Source organism: Neolamprologus brichardi, chromosome 10 (assembly GCF_056152115.1).
Source record: "Neolamprologus brichardi isolate AB-2024 chromosome 10, ASM5615211v1, whole genome shotgun sequence".
Classification (NCBI taxonomy): Eukaryota; Metazoa; Chordata; class Actinopteri; order Cichliformes; family Cichlidae; genus Neolamprologus; species Neolamprologus brichardi.
In genome coordinates, this window is record NC_142113.1 from 14,391,993 (window position 1) to 14,414,323 (window position 22,331).

Genomic DNA, 22,331 nt, shown 5'->3' on the forward strand with positions numbered 1-22,331 from the left:
GTTCAGGCATCCAGCCAGCCTAGGACGGAGTTACGTTCTTGTATTTGTTTTTATAGCTATCCAAGGATGCACACGCAAAGCTCCCAGAGCGTGATGTGAACAATTCACTTTGAACTAAGTTAAGGCAGACCTTTGTACTTCATCATGCATTCAGCTCTCCCTGAAGAGAAACACAAAACTTCATAAATAATAGCGGTATTCCAAAAATAGAAATAGGGCCAATCCTGATTCAAAAAAACACCAGTGCAAACAACATCAACATGCTCTCTTTCAAATGTTAGGAAAAATATCCTCAAGACAGAATTTCACTGCAGTGTAGGTGTCTTAATAACAGTGTTATTGCTGCTAATGCAATTTAGTGGTTTATAAACTGCTCTCTGTGTCACACAAGTTTTGATGCAGTGAACATACTGAGCACCAGAAATGTCTTTGGGCAAAATGGGGAAACTGTAGAAAATCTATTTTAGGAGACTTTTAGAGACATGGGACACTCAGAATGCAAAACCTCATTATAGTTTTAGTTTATATTGCAAAACGCTTGTATTTTACACCAGGTATTACCCACTGTACTTAATATCACATTGAGGGATGATATCAAGGAAATGCTTTCACAGCCTGCACTTTAATATTTGCTAAATTGGTTTTAGAATTATAAAAACTCATTGCCTCAAAAATGATGCAACTTTCACTTAAAAGTGGTGAGCAGTACAGTTCCAGCTTGGTTATAGTGACTGTGTCATACTTTTTAAAGCCTAAACCATGACATAATTGACAGAGAATTGAATGAAAAAAAAATGTTTATTAAACGTTCTGACATTTTTTTTATATATAATTATATATTTTGCATATATAACATTTAAAGTGCATCATATTTTGCAACATATTTATTTAGGTTTAAAAAAATTATTTAGGTTCTTTGGGGAGATAAAAACACACACTGATGTTGTAGAAATCTTAACAATTAATGTATCAAATAATATTTTTACCAGAGTAAAAGAGGCCATGCCCAAACCCAAGTATTGTTTGTGCTTTGTGTTGTGCTTATGCATTACTGCTGTAATGATTTCATAAATTAAATAAATTTGCGCATAAATACTAAAAATGGGTCATTTTAGCTTGTTGCTAGGTAGTTGCTAGGTAACGTGATGACATATCTGATATAGATAAGAACCTTCAGTGCCTTTAAAATATACCCGTGTGCCATGTTTTTTTGTTTTGTTTTTTTGCTCAACTCCTGATTGTGTAGGATGGGCAAACAATTTCTTGTATTATAATAGGATTTTATAAATAAATTAAATAAATTCAATTCAATAAATATGACTAAATTCTGAAAATTAATTTAAAAAATGTTATAGAAAAAAATCTTATATTTAGAAAGACAGAAAACCAAGGAAATTTAACAGTGGTTACATTACATGTTGAAGACAGATTTCACTTTTTTCTGCATCTCCGTGTGCCATAGACTACACACAGGAATACTGCTTTTATTAACATTTGAAAAACAACCTTAAAGAGGACCAGTGACTGGCCATTAATCACTACAGAAGTTGCAATAGTGGTGGCCTGTTGACTTTACACTTCTCTTGCCCACACACACTGGAAATGACATTACATTTCAACAAGAATCAAAATCTTAACACGTAACAGAAAAAATATCACAGCACTCTAAATTAAAGCTTCAGCAGCCCTGTAGGTCTCTGTGCTTGGCAGTTTAGAAGTATTATGTACAACTACTCTCCTCACATTGCAGGCAAAAAGGTAGATAATGTTAAATAAGTAAGTATATTTTAAACTTATGCTAGCTAACAAATTAAGGCAATTAAAGGCAATTAAAAACTGATTACATTTGTACTATAATGTCAAACTACTATTAATTTGAGATACATGTGGTCTAATGGTGTAAGACAAAACACAAAAACCAAGCAGGAATTTTATTTAAACAATTATAACACCTATCTACACACCAAAGTAAATTAAAAATTCAGTGTTATTAATTTGAATTAATATGTAATTCTATGCAATTTTATAAATTTCCCCTTGAAAATAAATACATTTACATTTCTGGAAAATATATTAGATAAGGGCTTACATGTCTCAACACAATTTCTTTTCTAATGAAAGTGCACATCTAATGAAACAGTTCACAGAAAAAGTTATATGCTAAGTGCCATTTTATTAGTGGAGACCTCTTCAGCTGCTCATTAATGCCAGTATCTAATACCTAATAGCTTATATGCAAATATTAGCCAATGATGTGGCAGCAACTGTGTACATGTGGACACTTTGACAGAATCGAGAATTGCAATGAAAAGCAGGGATCCATCCTGCCTTGAATAATGGTTCACACTGCTGGGAGGGGGGACATGAGAGTGACTTTACTCAAATGGCCTCCACCTTCAACAGATCACAATCCTGTAAAGCACCTTTAGGATACGTCGGAACAGGAAACTGCATTGTGGATGTGCAGCTGACAAATATGCTGCAATGTCATGAAGCCAGTATGATGTCAATATGGGTCGAAAATCTCTGATGAATGTTTCCATGTTGAATCTGTGACGTGAAGAATTAAGGCAGTTCTGAAAGCAGAAGGAGTCATGCATGGTGTACCTAATACAGTGGCCAGTCTCCATGCTCACGATAAAAGGGGGACCTACTGATATTCATATAAAATACTCTTCAGTGTAATGGGATACAATAAGTAAATCGGGCAATTTGCCAGTTTGAAACATATATTAAAAAAACAACAACCCACAGACGTTATCATTATTAGATCATAAATAATATTTCCTGTATGATAACTCACAGATATACTGAAAAAAATACAACAAGCCTCAAAGGACTGACTGAATGAGTCATGTAATGGACCCAAACCACTGGAGGGCACGCATTACATTTTTATTTGACTTGATAAACCTCATACTGGTGGGTTTTTAGAGAATGGAGTAACTCTCCTGCCACATTACCATAATAAATGGTGCACCCATCAACTATGAATAATTACTGATCCCTTGGCATGTGCTGGATGGCAAACTCAACTGGGAGCACAGGGATTCAAAGTAACAAAAAAAAAGAGAGCTTGTCTGTCCGTTGTAAAAGCTAATAATGCGACACGTTTACACGTCATGTTGTTTTTAAATATATATTTTAACTGTCACAACACATCACCCCCTTAAACATCTACAAAAAATGGTTTAACAGAGAAAAACATGTCATCTTTTTGTTGTCAGTCTTGAACAACTACACGGGTAAAGCCTCAAAAGCAGGGACGTCAAAGTCATGTTACATCGTCGGACACATACAGCCCACTGTGATCTTCAGCTGTCCGCACCAATGAAACTACGTGATAAATGTCTAAAATTACAAAAGCTATGGTAGTTCATTGTCCAGACTGAATTTAATATATTTAATAATAATAATAGACTGGTTGGTCTATTACTGGTTTGCCCAACCAGTCTACATGTGTTTTGTGGACTTGGAGAAGGCATTCGACCGTGTCCCTCGGGGTGTCCTGTGGGAGGTGTTGCGGGAGTATGGGGTGTCTGGCCCATTGCTACGGGCCATTCGATCCCTATACAACCGTTGCAAGAGCTTGGTTCGCATTGCCGGCAATAAGTCGAACTCGTTCCCGGTGGGTGATGGGCTCCGCCAGGGCTGCCCTTTGTCACCGGTTCTGTTCATAATTTTTATGGACAGGATTTCTAGGCGCAGCCAAGTGGCGGAGGGCTTTCGCTTTGGTGGCCTCAGGATCTCATCTCTGATCTTTGCGGATGATGTGGTTCTGTTGGCTTCATCGGGTGAGGGCCTCCAGCTCGCACTGGAGCGGTTCGCAGCCGAGTGTGAAGCAGCGGGAATGAGGATCAGCACCTCCAAATCTGAGGCCATGGTTCTCAGCCGGAAAAGGGTGGAGTGCCCACTCCGGGTCGGGGATGAGGTCCTGCCCCAAGTGGAGGAGTTCAAGTATCTCGGGGTCTTGTTCGCGAGTGATGGGAGAAGGGAGCCGGAGATCGACAGACGGATTGGGGCTGCGGCTGCAGTAATGCAGACGCTGCACCGGTCCGTCGTGGTGAAGAGGGAGCTGAGTGTAAAAGCGAAGCTCTCAATTTACCGGTCGATCTACGTCCCTACCCTCACCTATGGCCACGAGCTGTGGGTAGTGACCGAAAGGACGAGATCGCGGATACAAGCGGCGGAAATGAGCTTCCTCCGAAGGGTGGCTGGCCTCTCCCTTAGAGATAGGGTGAGAAGTTCGGCTATCCGGGAGGGGCTCAGAGTAGAGCCGCTGCTCCTCCACATCGAAAGGAGCCAGCTGAGGTGGTTTGGGCATCTGACAAGGATGCCCCCTGGGCGCCTCCTGGGTGAGGTGTTCCAGGCATGTCCCACCGGGAGGAGGCCCCGGGGCAGACCCAGGACACGCTGGAGAGATTATATCTCTCGGCTGGCCTGGGAACGCCTTGGTGTTCCCCCGGATGAGCTGGAGGAGGTGGCTGGGGAGAGGGAGGTCTGGGCCTCTTTGCTTAGGCTGCTGCCCCCGCGACCCGGCCCCGGATAAAGCGGATGAAGATGGATGGATGGATGGATGGATAATAATAATAATAATAATAATAATAATAATAATAATAATAATAATAATAATAATAATAATAATAATAATAATCAGAATAATTGGTCTAGTATAAATGGTAATGGTGTTGAAAGCTGTAAAATGTAATTAAAAGTTAAGTTTTAGTAGGTTTTCCAAATTGAGTAAGAGTAAGAGTAAGAATCACAGACTTATAGACAAAGTTACCACAACCAAAATATATGTATATTATATATTACAACCACGTTCTTGTTTGTGCCCATCAACGAGCAACCTCAAAAGCCAAAATGAAATCTAGAACTGTAGTTCCTCTTGTGGCCACTTGAGGTTGGCTTCAAAAGAGAGCCAATACCTAATAGACTCTCATGTTAAAATACCCAAATTTAGGCCGACATATACATGATTACATCTTGGCATAAAACGGTTTGCTCTCATTATTTTCTACCTCATTATAGTTGTACAGGCAATTGATTTTTATATAATTTACTCCTTAAAACCAAACAAAGGCTTAAATTTAGGCATAATTAAGGTAGTGCTGCTTTGATAAGTGAGTGCTGTATGTTGTTTTTAAGCCTGTACCAAAGTCACAGGTTTCCTATTGTAACAAATTATGGAAGCAAATATCTACCCAAGCTTAGCTGTTAACTCCCCTGCTCTTCCCTCTAGTCTAAATATGTTCATGTCCGGTTAAAAGAACAATACCAAGATGATGAGAGCTAAAATAACAAACATGGGTTTTCACACTTTCTTCACTATTTCTGGATGTTATTACCCTGTGTTATTCCTGCAGTATACAGTGTTATACCCATTTAAAATCTCTATCTAGACAAGGTTTTGTGCATTGTACCGAGTAAGGAACTTTTTCTAGTGTCTTGTACGACTTGACCTAACTCTCCAAAGCTACTGCGGTGGTTTTTAATTTGGCAGTGTTCCCATACAGAGCACCCTCCTCACAGCATCCTCAAGGAGAAATCTCCATGGCCACCAGAGCTCATGCTGAACATACAGCTGTATATTTTAAACAGCAGCAGACAACAATAACTCAGCCTCTCCATTGTATTCCCTGGTGAGAAACCGATGACCTCAAAAAACCCCCATCAAACTAAATAAATGCAAGCACTCTTAAGTTTTAATAGCAAGGGATGCTGTTAAATAACGCATGTGGGCATAGGAGACAGATCATTATTAAGTGGCCATTATAGCTTACACCTTTACATTTGTAGCTACACTAGGTATTTGCTAATGCACTCCTAGCAAAGTGCTCATATTCCGACTGATGTCAGCTGTATCTTTTGACTGTGTGACCGGCATCTCCTGTGCTGTTGGTGTCATTGCCTCCTTCTTTGTCATGAAGCTCTCAAAGACATTAAATACTGTATTGCAAAAAAGAATCGTAAGCATTTCCTTATTCTATACATTTGATTCTGTACCTGCAACTCCATCCGCCAGTCAAGCTATCTGCTGCCACCAAACTCAGAATGAGAGATTTGATTTCAATTTGTTGGATTTTTTTTTTTGCTGCTGTCACACAGTATCATTTATTAAACCAAACCTATATCTGAATGCATTCTTTAATGTCTCAAGTGTTCGCATTACTACCTTAAAACTCTTGAATGCATCCTGCACATTGATTTTGAAGCTGTGCAAATTCATGTAAGTGCAAAATTGATCTGACCATTTAAGGTGCCAGGGGCCGTATCTATTCCCCATAAATGTATTACATTCCCATTACCATACTTAAGTTGACCATGATTCCAAAAAAGACAACACGACATCTTAAGAAAACCTATAATAGATCGATAGTGTGCGTGTTTGTGTGTGTTTGAATTAAAAAGCTACCAGAAATCTAATAATCTGTGATATATACTGTTTTTTTCTTAGGGGGGTGTTAAACAATCTTCTTTAATAATAACAGCAATTTTCAAGCGTCTTCATCAAATATTATGAATTATAGATACAATTATCTGCTTCCACGGAACATACATTTAGCATAATTAGTACGTGTGTAATTAGGGTTTTTGAGCTGCACTGCAGGAAAAAAATAAATCTCTGATGCACTCAGATTGCAAAGTGGCTCACATGATGTCATGTAAATGTGAAGTCAGAGTTATCTCACTGATGTTGCATTGAATATTCAGCACTGCAGTACATATATAATTGGCTGTGGAACGATGATGTGTGAAGCTCTCTGCAATATGCTCTCGAGCAAGGGTGTGCTTATTTTGGCACCGTGGGCTAACGGCGTCGTTCCTAAGTGTTGACAGCTGAGTGCTTTGTGCTGTTGTAATAGTGTTGTGTATTGATTACCAATGCACATGAGCGAGTGTGTTTTGGAACGTGCGTATCCTACCTTGACAGGTGAGATATGCGTGTGTGGTGTGTAGCCATGGATCGCCTCCATGGCGGCGAGGTTTTTGTCACTCATATGAAGCATCTCTGCACTTTTCCCTTGAGCCAGATGTGCTGGACTGTGCTCCAAGGGGGGCGTCTCCTCATCCTGGTACCTGTACTTCTGCAGACACACACAGATACAGGCGAGGGTATTAGTCTCGCCAGGTCTTATGTAAAAGGAGCTCGATAACAGGTAAATCACAAACAGAATTTACCGCCACCTTTCGCTGGTTTCTGATCTTCTTACACATTATGATGTAAAAGACAGTCTCCCTGTACAAAGAGCAGATCGCAGTATTTCTACTAAAGAGGGATTTTTAGCTAAAAGCGGACAATCTATATGCAAATCTAGTTTATCACATAACATGTGTGACGCCCACAAGCGCAAATTGGACAAACGATGAAGAGACGGAGGCCTCAAAATGTTTCCATTGTGCGTTGAGCAAAGCTAACGTCCTCCACAGCCACATGGAGCAACTGGAGCCGTGACTCATAGCGGCTCTGAAGTAGCCGATCATGCGGCTTCTTCCTAGTAACCTCACTCCCCTACCGATATCCCACACCTGGGCAGCCTGCCAGCAGCCCACTGTTTTAGCCACACATGGTAGGTTTCATTTTAGGCGTGATGACACAAAATCTGCACGCAGCAATTTTCCATCACAAGCACACGGGAACGTGGGCAGCATCACAGTGGATATCTGCTCGTCCTGCGGGTTAGAGCTCGCGGTTTCTGCATATCTGTGCGCTGCTCCTGAAGCCTCGAAGGCTCACAGTGTACTGCACTGCAGATGTGAAGCGGCCGATCTGAAAAATGGAAACATTTGGTGGGTTCTTCAGAATTTTGGCTGGTGGCCCGATTGCCAACCCTGCCACTATCCCCTTTCTCATTTATATATATATATATTTATTTATGTTTTGGAGGCAGACTGGAGAGAGAGGTGCATCACTGAGCTCTGTCTCAGACAGGCTGCCTAGCAACCAGAGCAGAGCAGAGATTGCAGTGCCACAGTTGGGGCTGCCAGCATCGGTCCTGGATCACATTACACTGAGACAGCAAGAAAGAGAGGGAGTGAAATAGAGATGAGGATAGAAGAGAAAGTGAGGGGGATGGGTAAAAATGGGAAAAAAAGAAAGAAAAGCGAGCCCATCAACAGAAAACAGCAGCATGAAGGCAGGAAAGAAATGACTCGTTGTTGTTGCATAATTACAGGTTAATAAGCTGGAAGCCCTTTTTTTGTGTGCAAAGCGCTGAGTCTGATATTACTGCACTGTTGTATACATAGATTAAATATTATGTAACTGCATACCACCAACTACCCGCACACTGTAAGAGAACAGATTCAATTAAGTATGTGGCTCAACTGGGAGATATGGTCCATAATAAGATGCAAAATATTTCTCTGCTTTTAAAACTCCTCCCAAGCAATATTACAATATTAAACTTGCATGCAAAAACATAAAAAGAGAATACAACCCAGTAAAATATTATTATTATTTAGGTAATTGGATACTTTTAGCAGCTGTTAAATTAATAAATCTTATTTTTTAAAAGAAGAAATGGCATGATGTAGCTATGATTAATGTAGCCTAGTTCTATGGAGCTACTGTGCTGCTGTCTATACTCACATATAGACAGCAGCATGTTTTTTAATGAAGCTGAATTCCCAGTAAAGCTGTTCTGATTTCCACTTTTTTTTTTCCTGTTTCTGTTGTTAGAAAACAGAGCAAGTATGAAATATGAAACAACGCGTGAACTGGCAGCCAGTAAAAAAGCCGTCTTCAAGCAGCACCTCTGCACTGCTGAAATCCTAGTTTTTTCCATCTGCCACCCTGACCATGACACTGTCTGACAAAAACACACAATTCAAGTCGCTGTTGCCACAGAGCAGAAGTCGAGAGAGCCGTATCTGTGGCAAGACATCACACTTTCTGGGCAATACTGGAGGCTCTCTTCTGCAGAAAGTAGCTAAGGTGCTTCTAATAACATCTGGGTCATGGTCATAACAAACAAATTAAGGCTGAGCCTCAAATACAGGCCAGGGGGAAACCAATCCCTTCCTGTTACTGCATGTGCAATCCATCACTTACAATGTTTCTGTAAGAATTATGCACTTGGTTTAAGAATTTAAGGTCTGGTTCCAAACGATCGGTCTATGTGTTTAGGGAGATAACTGAGTGAAATTATTGATTTCAATAACTCACAGCTGCTCCAAATCTATACATTTTTAAGCCACTTCTCTGCTTCATTTCCTGTCTCTTTAAATGCAGAATATACAGCAGAGCATCCTTGATATAAAAAAAAGATGATTGAGTCCCCGCAGCTCGGAAAATCAACGTAACTTACAAGGGGATGCACATAATCATGTAAATTACTTTGCATTTTTCATAATACGCCATAACTTGCTCATATTTTGTGTATGTACTGAATTTTCAACAATTTGTAAAACCCGGAGGCAAACTATTATTACGTTTCTGTAATAACTGTAATAAAATCTGCTCTCATAAGAAGGTTTGCCAGGCGTGAAACCTTTTGTACCCTAAGCTTAGAAAGGAAAGGTGCACTATAACGATTCTGCCACAGCTTTGCCACTAATATAAGCCTACTTCAAAAAAAACGAAGGCAGTTGACTTAAATGGAGGCACTGGTAACTTATTATTATCTACTTATTTTTATGTGCATGAGAGCGAAGGAATCATGGGAGAGAGCCCGAGAAGCAAAACAGCAAAGCTTGTGTCATGCTGGCAGCTTAAAAAAATATGACAGTTTGTACCAAGCATTCCCAATACATTTACTACATCCCACGTAGAACAAACCATAGTATACTGACTATATTTGATCTATTTCCCTAGTCCTAATTGTGGTTAATTAAGTATTCTTAACTCCAACTGTATCAGTAAAGTCTTTTTGTCAAATAATATAAACCACTGATTTAAACCCTGGAAAGACAAGTATATTACATGAATCACCGCTCAGAGTAGCCCTGAGCTCTTTGGTCTTCACTTCCTCCCCCTTTCCTGCATGACCAGCCTTCACGCTGCCATGTTGCCTTCTGTCCCACTGGTGGGGGATGTGACATTAAACTCAAAGATATGTTACACAGTGTCCTTCTGGAGAGAGGTTTGGAGCATTTTTCTCTGACAAGCAAACTGTGCGATTGTTAAAAATGACACAGGATTTGTTTATTTGGAAGAGGGGGGAGACAAATGATCGATTCGAACACTATGAATGAATTTGAAGCTGACTGAGCCTTGGTAAACATTTTAACAAAACCAGCATGACTGAGGGGCGGGCGGCAGAGGGATTCTCAACAGCCACGGATCATCAAAGTTCTCCTATCGTTTCGGTTTTCCAGCTAGGTAAAGAGCCATCACTGAATTCACCTGTTATGCATATCACTACTGATTGGATGGTTTAATAACTAAAAGTACAACGACAATAAAATTCTCCCTTTTTTTGTTGTGCGTTCCATCATTTACACTGTTTCTGTGAAAATTATGCACCTGTTTTAATGGTATTAATATGGTAGCTCCTTCTGAACCATGTTAGTGATATGTACATATGAACATTTTATTTATTTATTAACAAAATGCTTAATATTTTTTTTATCGAGATTGAGAGAATGAATGAGCCCCTGCACCATCAAATATAATTGGCTTTTCCACACTTAGGCAGTGTGAGAGGAGGGCAGCTGTTTTTGATTATTTGTTTGTTAGGGTTCAATAAGAACAGCTTGGAAAGTTCTAAAAGAAAAAAAAAAAAGATTTCCACTCCGAAGCAGAATTCCCAGAATTTTATGTGTATTTTTTTTCTTTGATAATTCAGGTTTTGGGTTATTTGTTGTGCAAAAAAGCATTGTGACTGTGTCATTAATGCTATTTTCAATGAACAATAAATTCATTTGTCATCTCACAATTCAGAGGTTTGAAGGCGGCCATTATCAGCAAACAGTATAAAAAAAATAAACAAGTAATTAGCTAAGCCCACATCTGACACACATATAACTGCCCCCGACCTTTTTAGATGCCCAGAGCATCAACATTGCCTGATAACAAAACAACCACGCACAGCTCGGTAGCGAAATGGTCATTTTCTAAATAATAGAGCATATCTCTGTCTGAGCCAGTCAAGCCAATCCAGTCTAAACTGGTTCTTGGTGCGGCTTCTCGGTTTGTCAACCGGCTGAAACGAGCTATTTCAGCTCCACTCACTTTAAAGTCACTCTGAAGGCAGCCAGCTTTTTTCTGATTGGCTGCCCCTCATAAATCAAAGGTTTGAATGGCAGGTGGGTGGGGCTTTAGCTTGCACAACAACCATATTAGGGATAAATATCATACAATACCACTCAAAGAATTTTTTAAATATTTGTTTTAATTTATTTGTTTGTTTGTTTTATATCCCAGTGATCATTAAAATTAAAGTTAGCTGCAAAATAACGTCCATAAATAGACACCTGGAGGCATTTCAAGATGGCAACTTGCAAGACCTGCCTCTGGTGATTCTGCAGAGCCAGGAAAAGTACTCATTTCTGAATGATTGGGATCACTTGCACATAAACCAACCTCTTTATTTGAGACTTTTCCCACAGTATATACATGACAAAATGAGGTAAATTAAGGAAAAGCATTGCTGTTACCCTCTGGATTGTAATACACAGCATGCACTGACATCCACTGTCAAGAACACAAATACGTAAGAAGACATAATCTGTTTTCATAAACATAAATTCTCATTAGATCACTTAAATTTGTTTGTGCTGGATCGTTTTCTAACAGGCAGGGAGGTTTCCAAGGGCCTGCCTTACTTAAAGGTCATCGTTAGGAGAGCAGCATGAGTAGCATTTGCTTAAATTCTTGTACTATGTGTGAGTAAGATATTTAACGTTTAACAGAGTTCAGTTATTGTAGAGCAAATGTCAAATGCTGTCTACCATCACATTACTTTGTAATTCAAGGACCAAGCATGAGCTTTTAAATTATTTTCATTAGGTGATGGAATGAAAGCTGACCTTACCACTCAGGCATATAATTTACAACAAACTTATATGGTAAATGCATTTGATGTGGAAGACGTAACAGGAACCATTACAAGCTTTTCGCTTGCAAATCTGTGTCAATTAAAGGTGAATGCTCATCTATTTACATGTCCTTTGATTCTTAGAAATGAACCCAGAGGGCTTTTTATTTGAGCTCTGCAAATGCTTTAAGAATGAACGATATGACGTTTGGAAGCAGCACAACATATCTCATAAAAAGTAAATGTGTTTCTATTCAAATGAATTTGAAGATATTGTATTTAAATACATAAAATGGCATAAAAATCAAAACACAAAGACAAAGTTAAAACACTTAGATAGGAGCAACTGATTGTTTAAAACCTGACAGTTTAAAAGATACTTAACAGTAGTTCATTTTTGAAAATTAATATGATTAATCAGAGTTTTTCATGCCACAAAATAGGCCTGTGGTGTGATGACTAGGCAGGACAGCAGGATCAATTTGCATGAAAGTGATGAGGATGTGTTACCTCTTTTTGACCAAAATGTTCCTGTTGTATATTTAACAACATAGATTATGCACAAATTCCCTGTGCTGAAACACAGTCACCTGTGGTGATATTTAACTTTTTCTTTTGTTTATTCATCAGCTTTCATGCCGCAGTGACCATTTGCATTTAACTAAATCTGGATCGTTTTTAAAAATATAACTTCCCAAACAAGCGCCCGGAGGCTCTTTGAGATGACACAATGAACTGTACACTGTAGGTGGCAGAGATAATCTGAATGAATGAACGTGAAAAGGTAGAAAACCACATGTGCAAGGGAGGCAATATTCACAAATTAGATATCCCAGACAAATAAAACACTTGGACAATATTGCACTCACAGTCAATGAATGTTATACAAGTTTGGTAAGGTTCAGCAGTGTTGTGTAGGGGGAAGAGAACAGCTTGATTGTTTTTGCATTTCTAGTTCATTTTCATGCGTGGATCAAACATCAGCAAAACAAACATACATATAATTACTGATGATAATGTTGGTCGACTAGACAAGAAATACACTTAGATTTGTAATTTTACCTCTGTTCACCAACACAGCTGATTTTAAACCCAGCAATCAAGATGTGATTGAATTGTAGACTCTCAGCTTTAAGTCAACGGGTTTAGCAAAAGTACTGCAATGACTGTTTAGGAATTACATCATGCCCTATTTTTAGAGGCTCAAAGGTAACTGGACAAACTAACATCATTTTAACTGTAAAGATCGCTTTTAATTATTGGATGATCCTGCAGCCAATGACTGCCTGGCATCTAAAACCATCATATAGGTGGTTGTAGCTCAAGAGGTAGAGCAGGTCTTCTGCTAATTGAAAGGTTGATTGTTCAACTCCAAGCTACTCCAGTCTGCATGGGCAAGATTCGTCCATCAGAGTATGAATGTGTGTAAATGTTAGACAGAAAGCACTTACTTAGAAGAAGCATTGTAGGAATGGGTGAGCCAAGTTGCGCTTTGAGTGATCAGATAGAGTAGAAAAGTGTTCCTGAAGATGCTCTGCTGTCCCTTGAATTAAACCCGAAAGTCTGCACTTTAAGTGCTTGTTGTGAAAACCGCAAAATAAAAGTGTCTTTGACTTGGGGTTTAACTTTATTTTTGCTCTTCCTTTGAAAAAAGCAACAAAAATTAATTACTGTGTTCTTCCCTTCACACACTGTATGTAGGCCACAGCTCTGCCTGGATATCGGTGAACAAACCCTCACACCAGCCCACTACAATCTATCAACCACACTCACGTGGACTACTTACATTATCTTGAAAATCAGACTGATGATGTGGGTGAAATAACACTCATGGTGCCCAGCATCATCATTCACTGTCACTTTGACAGAGCGCAGAAAAGAGAGCAACATTTGCCTGTGACGGTCATGTGAACGTCCTCTTTTCCACTACAATCCATCAAGATACAGTCACTGTTGCCTTCTCAGTTGATTTTCACTCCCAAGTGTCTTCACAAGAGCCAAACCTCAAACACAGCTTTCATCTCATTTGCATTATCACAATTGCTGTTGCCAGCCAACACCTACCAGTACAACACTTTTTTCGTGTATATATGAGCCCCAGAAGACAGAAAATTCACTCATCTACTGCCAATGGTAACTTCAGACTATTCTCCAAGGTGTTTCAGCACAACACTTTGACGAGTGTTAGTATCCTGTAGCTATGCTGGCTTCCACAATAACAACAGACTTTTACATTTACCATGGGGCAGACTGCTTAAAGCTGTGCTGAGAAGGATGTTAATGTAAGAATCCATCAGTCCTAAATCAAAAAGTGGAGCTCCAACAAAGAGGAGTATCCAATACCCCCATGGAGATGCTCTAGATTCACCCCCTCTTTACCCAAATTTAAGTCTACAGTTGTCGCCTTTGCGATGCTGAAAATTAGCGTTAAGTACCAATCTAACTAATGGGGCGAAAACTATTTCAAAAGACAGAAAGACAAAGGGCAAAGAGTGAATATTTATTTAAGAATGCATAATTAAATTATTTATTATCATGATTTATTGATTTATTAGCATAATTGAATGAAAAGCAAGTGCAAACACATCTTCTGGGCTGAAATACCAAGGTGTTACACAGCGAGCAGCAACAGAAATGCATCCGCGTCGTCCCACAGGGAGATGATTTAAGTTCTGCCCTGAAGACCTATTGAAAATCAACATTTTAATCAAACAAATACTTTCAGCAGTACATGCTTCGAAAAACCCATTTTAACCACTGTACAAAAAACAGGCTTTTTTATATTAGAGTGGAACCATTTGCTTGGCAAGCAAAAGGTTGCTGGTTAATGACTCGAATCCCCTTTTGCATTGCAGGAACAGCAGCTGGCATTAAAAACTGCTAAATCAAACATGTGGAGCTTCCTGCTGTGGGAACCCTCGTGGTAAGCAAGCAGCTGAAAGTAGTTTCCATATCACAATGAAACAGAAAAGGTCATAAAACAACCTTAGCGGTTAGTTGGCGCACGTTTAGTGCGGTTTTAACTTTCCTCAAATCTCAGTCTTTTTGCTTGTTAATTTATGTTCGTGTTGATGCTAATAACATTCTGAATTTCCTGTCTGTGGGATGATTCATCATTGATAAAACCCACACAGATGCATCATCCTCAAACGCAATAATCAGATCAGAGTTACAGTACATGTTGCCATAGCGGGTGCTCGGCTGTGGCACTTCTGCAAAGGGCTGGGCACCGGAGGGGGGGGGGGGGTGCATTGTGTCTGTCTAGAGCCTGTTTTCAGGAACTTCACACTCATTTGCGAGGCAAGAAACACTTGCACGAGTCTGCAGTAGTAGGCCAGCTCATGTGAAATTTATCATTATGTAAATGGAAGTAAATGCAGACTGCTGAATTAATGCTTGGCATTAATGCACACAGGGAAGCATCAAGATCAGACAGGGAGGGAAGGGAGAGCAAACATGCTCCCTCCTTTTGGCTTCGTGACACGTGAGGAAGCTAGAGTCAGAGCCTACAGCTGACTAGATTTCTGGTGGTCAGTGTGTGCAGGCAATGCAACGAGCAGAGCCCTGACAGCTTAAGTGCAACCCCACGGATAAAAGGGTGTGTTGGATATTCGCTGCACCGAGAGGAGTACGTCATGCCATGCTACCCTTAATTAGCAATAAATAAATAAATAAACTGCTTTATCGTTTTTGCAAGTCTACAGGTCAGACACAGCTCAGCAGTGATGATCGTTTCATCTCCTTTCACTTGGTCCACAGAAGCATGCACACACCATGTTTTTTTTTTTTTTGGTTTTTTTTGCTGACCACATGCAATTTCACGTATGGTGCACTTGTAATGGGGGTTGCAACATTAACCCTCACTCTCTGACTTGTCCACAAACACGATCATGCATAGAGAAGCCATTTTACCACAGTACTTCTTTAGAAATGAAAATGCAGCGATGGTAGATTTAAAAGTACCAACAATAAATATTGCAAATGAAGCGCCTCGATGAAATGCGTTGATTTCTTAATGGCTTGCATAGAATAAAAAGCGTTACCTTGTTATACCACAATTCGAAAGTAAAGGAAAGAGGCTTTTTAAATGGCTGAACGTCAAAAATAAATGTATTTCATGTTTAGTAGTTGGTAGTGATTCATTTTGGCTTTCGGAGACAAATGCTGAGCTTATTTACGTGCTTGTGCCTTCTGTGAATGTTTACTTCCTGGAGGGTAAAGCAACTCTGAATCTTTCTGCATTACAGCGAGGCTAAAAATGGATTTAATTTTAATGTTTCATGATGCATATCCATGTGCCAGATGCTCAGCGAGGTGAGTTTTTAATTTGTAATGTTCTGGTCCTTTTTGTGTTTGCCAATCAATAAAGTTAGCTTAAAATTAAATCAGTACCATTAACTGTAACAAGGGCCTCTACTGGTTAATCAAAGGCTCCGCCATCATTTTTGCATCTCTAACTCTGGTGACTGTTGCATTTGTAAAGTGCCATGTTGGTAAGCTTGAATATTAGAGCTGTTTTTTAAAAATTGTATTGTCTACCACCATCCCATTAATAGGATGCAGTTTATGTTTATGAACAACAGCTTCCTCTTTTAGATTGTTCTTAGACTTTTATGTATTTTATATTATTTTTTATTTTTTGCATGACCTTGATAGGTGGACTCAGTAAGGTCAGTTTCAGAATAGGTTTAGTTTTCATACCATAAATGTGCCTCTCTCATAACACAGTGTGGTGTTTTGACTCACATAAGCACATAAAGGAAATGGTTCAATCTTAGACCGGAGAAGAACTTTTGTACACTCCACTACAATGATGGCAATCCTCGAGCTTATTGCTCTGTAACAAAGAAGGCGACACAAACAGCAGAGTAAAATAGGTCAAATCCATAAGAAGAAGTGTATTTGCAAGACTATAAAAACAGGGATATTAAGCATGGTGAATGTGAAATCAGTGCCCCAAATATATCCTCTCTGCTATCTCCTTTCTATATTATTACTTCTGCGCATTTAAAATTTTGGGGGCTGGGAATGACCTTTCTTTTTGTTTATTTTCCAATACAGACACAGCGGAAATTGATTATCGGGGTGAGCTGATTACAGACCTTGACACTGAGATGAAGGCGCGCTGATACCTGTGTCATAAATCATTCATTGCACTAACGCTCGATTTTAAAGCTCTATTCTTTGGCCTGTTTACATTGCACGGGCTTTAGTAGAAGTACCGCTCCAGATTGTGGCTTAAAGGCAAAGTGAGGCAGGCCGTCTTGACTGAATGTTTGAATGTTGCAAGGCCATCAATGGCCATTAAGCATAAGAGAGCACATTAAAGCACTGCTGAGTGCCTACAGCCATATAAAGACCTTTTTAATTAAGACACTGTATTCAAAATGACTGAGTGGATTTGTGCCGGGCATTGTTTAAGAACAAAGGTTATGCAAATACATCACCTTGAAAGCCCTTGGAAAACGACCGGTCATGTGGTAGCTAGTGTAACATAGAGGTTTATTGAAGTAAAAACGGTGAGAGCAAAGGGTGCAAATACATGATATGAGGTAAAAAAAAAAAAAAAAAAAATTGATCCAATACACTGTATATCCCAGAGATCCAAATTAAGCCCTACCTATAACAACTCCCCACGAGACTGCAACTGACTGGACACAAGCTGCTGGAGGGCTATTGAACCTGCATCTGTACACTGTTTGCACATGAAAGAACAATGCTGAGGCTAGTCCTGAATGCACTGATGATTCCTGTGTTTTCCCCCCAAAACAAGCCAGCTCCAACACAGTTACCAGTGGCATCATAAAGACAGCCTTACCAGAAAGTTCCCAAACAATCTCAACTAAAATAATTGCTTATAAATTACACTTGAAATGAAAAGAATCCCATGCTTAGAAGCCAGATCTATTAAAACAGAATTACTGTACAAGTGGCTTTAACTGAGTCATTAATCCCACCTGAAACCCGCTCTTTACGACAGAGTAAATGTTGTGTTGTGGAACTGCATTTCACTTGGATGGTCATGACTACAGAAGACGCAGCTTGAATCACCGGAAGAAGAATGTTGATGTGTTTTCCACCAGGAAGGTGTGGTGTTCCTGATGGAGATGCAGAGGAGGATATGAGCCAGGAGGGAGTGATGCATGGGGACAAATGGGATTATCTCTGCTAGTAAACTCAATACTGAGCACAGCAGGACCACCCTTTCAGAGACACGAAAAGGAAACACCCACATAAAACCTCACCAGCTTTGCAGCAGACAAAATGTTCAAATAGTTGCAGGTAGTAGGATACGACGAAGATGTCGAGCTGTCTTATCTCCTAGCCACAAACTAGGAAGTGAACTGGATTCTAGTGACAAGACAAAACACGAACCAAAACGTCGGCAGTGAATTTACAAACAATTAACTGGAGCTCTGTACACATGTACACACCATTTTGGCAAGTGTAGCGACAATTACTGGCCAGAGCAGAGCGGTGTAGTCGGATTTGGCTTTGTAAAGCTAACAGATTAGTGTGCCATGTGGAGGGAAACTCTGAGCTGGCTGCAATACTAGAAACACCTGAAGTTGGGAGGGATGGAGGGAGGAAAATCTGGACAATCAGAGAATCAGTGAATGAATGCCCAGTGTCCTCTCTTTGGATTACACGTTCTCATCGTGATGAAAAACAGACAAACACCAAAAAAAAAAAAAAAAAAAAAACCATCCAAGAAAATAAAAACTGCCTGATTTTTCCTGATAAACAGCAAACATCACCCTCTGGGTTTGATTTAAGAGCAGACTATTCTCCGTTCATGTTACCCTACTCCAAGCAGGCTCTGTTCATTTGCAGCTTCCTCTAAGGATGAAGGCTACTTAAGTGGCCCTGAGCAATAAAGTGGTTTTTCCAAGGTCAAAAGCACAACATGCATCTTCCCTTGCTGGAATGCAAAGTGAACCTGTGGTCAAGCCCTACCGTGACCTGCCCAATGGAGACGGAGGAGAAATACAGGAGGGAGCGATGCTCCATTCATTAAGCAGCATCAGTCTGTGAATTTACGCTGAACAGCAGCTAACACTAAACACAACAGTGCTTGCCAGCGATGCCGTAGCATGCTATGTGTAAATTGAAATCGACCATCTGAGCACGAAAACCCCGACCACTCGGCGGTGCAAAGGTATTAAGATGTGAATAAGCTTGCTGGCTCAAGACATATGGCCAAGTCACTTCACTGCACTAATTACTATCGTGGATTTGCACTTGGAAGGAAAAGAAAGCGCGGTTCAGATGGCTTTTAACCCTCCCCCTCTGAAAAATAAAAAAATAATTTAAAAAAAAGGAAAGCAAGCTAATTTCTCCCAGAGGCCTTTTGCTCGGTTTTGTTCGGTGTCTGAACAAAGTGCATCCAGATGATTGTCGCTGCTGCTGCAGCAGCCTTACCTTACACCCGAACATAAGAGACAGGGTCCGGTTGCTGCAGATGACCTTACACTGGCACATGACCGGAGAAAGACACTTTAAATTCCTGACAGGCAGAGACATCAGTCCGAAGCCCTCACACCAGGCAGACAGCACCAGAGCTCGTCGGTCCGCCGCCTCTCACTCAGAGCCACGGTGCAATTTAGACGAGAGCCGCGGAAGCTGGAGGGGGCGTGTGGGGCCGGTAGTACCCGTTAATGGGCGGGCTGCCCCGTTGAAGCGTGAGGTGTATTCCTGCTTTATTTGTTCGTTTATTTTTACATTTACTTTACGTTAACGTTTAACGAGTCGACTGCTGCCTGTGCGTTGCCATATTGTCCAGAGATTGAGCACAGTAAGCGTCACTCATAGCTATAGCGTCTCCCTCCCCACCAACCCCCCGCGTCTCTCTCTGTCCTCGCGCTTCACTTGATTGAGCCGTAAAGTTTGGACGTAAAGCGCAGCAGGAATCTCACAGGAAATCCGCCCAGAGATTGACGAGAGAGCGATTATCAATTATCCTTTGAGTCTGCGTGGAAATTGTAGTAGTAGTAGTGGTAGTATCAAAGCGAGAGCAGCGAAAGCCGGGAACATTTTTTGATGCTACACAAACATCCTCGCTCTCCTCCACATGTAACACCGTGATTGCTGCGCCCCCCGATGGATCACCGGGAAAATGGCGTGTAGGCTGCTGTCCAAGGTGCTGAAATCCCTCAACTCAGGAGGAGGGATGCGAAACGTCTTCATTTCATTCATCAGCACACGGTGTTTGACCGTATCCCTCAAAACAACCTGCTCACATGGTCAGTGATGTATGATCCTCACGTTAAGCAAACACATGCCCACTCTTAAATGTCGTAATAGTGTAAAATAGTGACGTAAACTAGGACTGACAAGCTGAGACTCTCTTGCTGTTGTGTTAGTATTTATATGTAGAATGTGTCATTATTTTGGATTTTCTCAGCTATCACTGCGCATGATCTGGATGGTTGTTATAGGGAATAGTGCCACTTGTGCTAAACGGAAGTGCTGAAAGTGGGCCTTTATTTTTCGCTGGGCCTGTTCAGAACTAAAAAAACAAACAAAAAAAACAAACAAAAAAACTGAATCAACCTAAAGTTAAATCAATTTTAAAATTACTCTTGATTTTTTTTAAATAGTGTTTTCAAAATAAAATACAATAGCAATAAGTTATTGTCCTTTTTTCTTTCTCTCTCTCTCTCTCTCTCTCTCTCTCACACACACACACACACACACACACACACACACACACACACACACTTTACAGCTGTCACAACATGAATGTGTTTTTCAGTTTTCATTTGGTATTTTGATGGTCTCCGCTCCTTTGTGGGATTGTGCTGGCGTGGTGAGCCCACAGGGTGGAGTGAGAGAACCAGGTAGGGAAGATTTGAATATTGTGCATTCATCTCAGGACCGACTGCGGCGCAGGGCTCAATGCTCCCGGGTGACGTCAGCGTTAAATCGAACACAGAAACTGTTCCAGATATCCCAGTGTGCTGCTGATATATATATTTTAAAACCCTTATCTCCCACCTATAGAGCTGGAGATATCCAGTGTGCTAAAGACATCAGCAGGTTTATCACAGATCTTCATGGGGAGGTCATTACAGCACAGTGTGAATTAGAATATAGTGCCAGGTGCTTAAAAATGTTTTTTCTTTTAGAGTTAACTCTCTCAATGACCAAAAAAGACGTGTGTACAAATTAAAAGTTTCTAGTTTGGTCATGTGATTCAGGGAGTAATCATCAACATAAGCAGAGAATCCTTGATCACATAAATGCTCTGTTTTATAAGTCATCTGAGTCTTTGCTTGCTTCACATTTGTCCTTTAGTACTCTGTATTTATAGAAATGTTATACTTCCAGGCTTGATACTATATATATATGCACATAATAACTGAAAGTCTGTCCTCGATTGCAGCGGTGAATGCCCTTTGATAGTGCACACTGCTGACTGTATACTGAAAAAGATTGTGAGTAACAGACTTTTAGTAGGCCACCTCTTCAAAATTACACAAGGGTAGTCGACGCGTTTTCCTCTACTCCTCCACTTGAATTACATCCACACAGTTTTTATGTGTGTTTGTGTTCCCCTGGCAATACTCCATCTTCTAAAAGTAACTTTCTTTAAAGAGTACTGTCACAATATCAATAACTAATCATCTAATCAGAAATCTGTCTCATTTCAGTTTGGTTCAAATGAGCCTTCATATCACTGGACTAAATGATATATCATTGACAAGAAAAAGAAATGAACTATTTTCTATTCTTTTTCTCCTAATAGAGAAACCTCCAAATAAACAACCCAGGAATGCCTGGGATTCCTCTCAAGGCTTTCATTAAAAATATGTAGACATAGACATGTCTTTTTTTTTTTTCTTTTTAAGTATAACTATAAATTGTACATAGACATGGAGGTTTCAGATCTGGAAGGCAGAAATCCTTGAAACCTGCTTTCTTTCTTATGACCAGTGGGGGCATCTGGTAGCAATTTACACGTGCATAATTCACAAATCAGGGATTATTTTTTGTGTAGCTTTGGTTCAGAGGCAAAACAAAACTGCTGACTTTATTGGCTACTTTGCTAGCGTACTGTGTGGTAGCTTTGAATTGTTTGCATAGACTATAAAAGACTATAATGCCCATTTCTTACGTGGTTTGATGCATCAATAAACACTTTCATGATGAGTTAATGGTATCGTTGCAAGTCTTATTTAACGCAGAATAAAATCAATTATGAGAGGCTACCATGTGATTTCAAAGTTATTACCATCTGAGCATGCTCTATCCCTGCTTTTGTAGTCAGCCATACTCAGCATGTCCATTTAGGAAAACCGAGATTCTTAACTCGAGGCTTAGGCCAGTGGCCACCAGACTAAGACG

General features: G+C 40.1%; 1 protein-coding gene across 3 annotated transcripts in view; it reads right to left on the reverse strand.

Annotated features, from left to right (window-relative positions):
- Positions 1-22,331, reverse strand: part of dlg4a (discs, large homolog 4a (Drosophila)) — a 64,210-nt gene that overhangs the window by 24,560 nt on the left and 17,319 nt on the right. For 2 of the 3 annotated variants that reach the window (XM_006802259.3, XM_006802258.3), the window contains exon 2: positions 6,930-7,091. In XM_006802259.3, coding sequence (XP_006802322.1) covers positions 6,930-7,091 — 162 coding nt within the window. Of the gene's footprint in view, positions 1-6,929; positions 7,092-19,406; positions 19,563-22,331 lie in introns of those variants that run through there. The other variant, XM_006802257.2, reaches the window with a different exon arrangement.